Source organism: Apaloderma vittatum, unplaced genomic scaffold (assembly GCF_000703405.1).
Source record: "Apaloderma vittatum isolate BGI_N311 unplaced genomic scaffold, ASM70340v1 scaffold5185, whole genome shotgun sequence".
In the NCBI taxonomy this organism is placed as follows: Eukaryota; Metazoa; Chordata; class Aves; order Trogoniformes; family Trogonidae; genus Apaloderma; species Apaloderma vittatum.
Window position 1 is genome coordinate 1 of NW_009716375.1, and position 1,241 is coordinate 1,241.

General features: G+C 50.1%; 1 protein-coding gene across 1 annotated transcript; it reads left to right on the forward strand.

Annotated features, from left to right (window-relative positions):
- Positions 1 to 50: 50 nt before the first annotated feature.
- On the forward strand, positions 51 to 765 carry NANP (N-acetylneuraminic acid phosphatase; the record flags this gene model as incomplete). Its single annotated transcript, XM_009869502.1, has 1 exon — positions 51 to 765. A coding segment is annotated over one exon (715 nt), but the record flags the coding sequence as incomplete, so codon positions are not given.
- Between the last annotated feature and the right edge of the window lie 476 nt (positions 766 to 1,241).

Below are 1,241 nucleotides of genomic sequence, written 5' to 3' on the forward strand. Positions count from 1 at the left end.
GCGGCGCGCGCCTGGCCGTGAGGAGGGCGCGCGGCGCGCTGGCTGACGAGGGCCCCTTATGTGTTGAAGGTGATCAGCGCCCTCCAGTCGAAGCACCACTACGCCGAGGGAGAGGCCCGGATCATCTGCGACAAGGTGCAGGCTAAGCTGCTCAAGGAGTGCCACGACCCCGCCAAGATGTGCATCACCGACCTGCGGATTTCGCACTGGGAGGAGGCGATCCAAGAGACCATTGGCGGGGAGGCGAACCGAAACCTGGCCGCCGAGTGCTATTTCCTGTGGAAAACCACTCGGCTCCAGAACCTGACCCTGGCCGAGGACACGCGGGGCATGCTCACCGAGCTGCGGAAGGGGGTCCGCCTGCTGCTCCTCACCAACGGTGACAAGCAGACGCAGAGGGAGAAGATCGAGGCGTGCGCCTGCCAGCCCTACTTTGATGCCATTGTTGTAGGAGGAGAGCAGAAGGAAGAGAAACCGGCACCATCCATCTTCCATTACTGTTGCGATCTCCTGGGGGTGCAGCCCGCAGAGTGTGTCATGGTTGGTGACTCTCTAGATACAGATATTCAAGGAGGCCTGAATGCTGGCTTGAAAGCAACCATCTGGTTAAACAAAGCAATGACTACCCCAGTAGACACCTCCCCAGTACCTCATTATATTATTTCTTCTGTTCTGGATCTTCCAGCAGTTTTACAGAAGATGGAGCACAAAATTAATGCTAAGTTAGGAACTGACCATATGGCTGGTAGTAATGAAGCACATTGACGTTTCCAGCATACAGAGACGTGCTGAGCTGTTAGGTGACTCACGCTATTTAAAAAAAAAAAAATGACCCTAGGGTTTTGAACTCGTGTACGGTATGCTATCTTAAACAGCAGGTGGATGAATAAGAGCACAGTTGTCAGTGAAAACAGGATCGAAACAAAGCTTAATTTTACAGATAAAAGCGCGGTTAATTTAAAACAACTGCCTCTGTCTGGAAATGGTTTTGACAGACTGTGGCCAAAGTCGATCTGTCTCTGACTCAAGTTGCCAGTCTCTTGTTTTTGTAGTGGAGAAGAAAATTTGAATGTTTTGATCTTTCACATTCTTTGCTGACTTGTAAGCCTAGCAGAAACTTCAGTTCAAACCTTGCTTGCAGTGTGTAAAAAAAAAAGTGAGAAAGAGTGAGGTACAGTCTGGTAAATCTTCACTATTCACCTGCAGTTCATCTCAGGAACTGGAGTGAATATTGGTGTTTC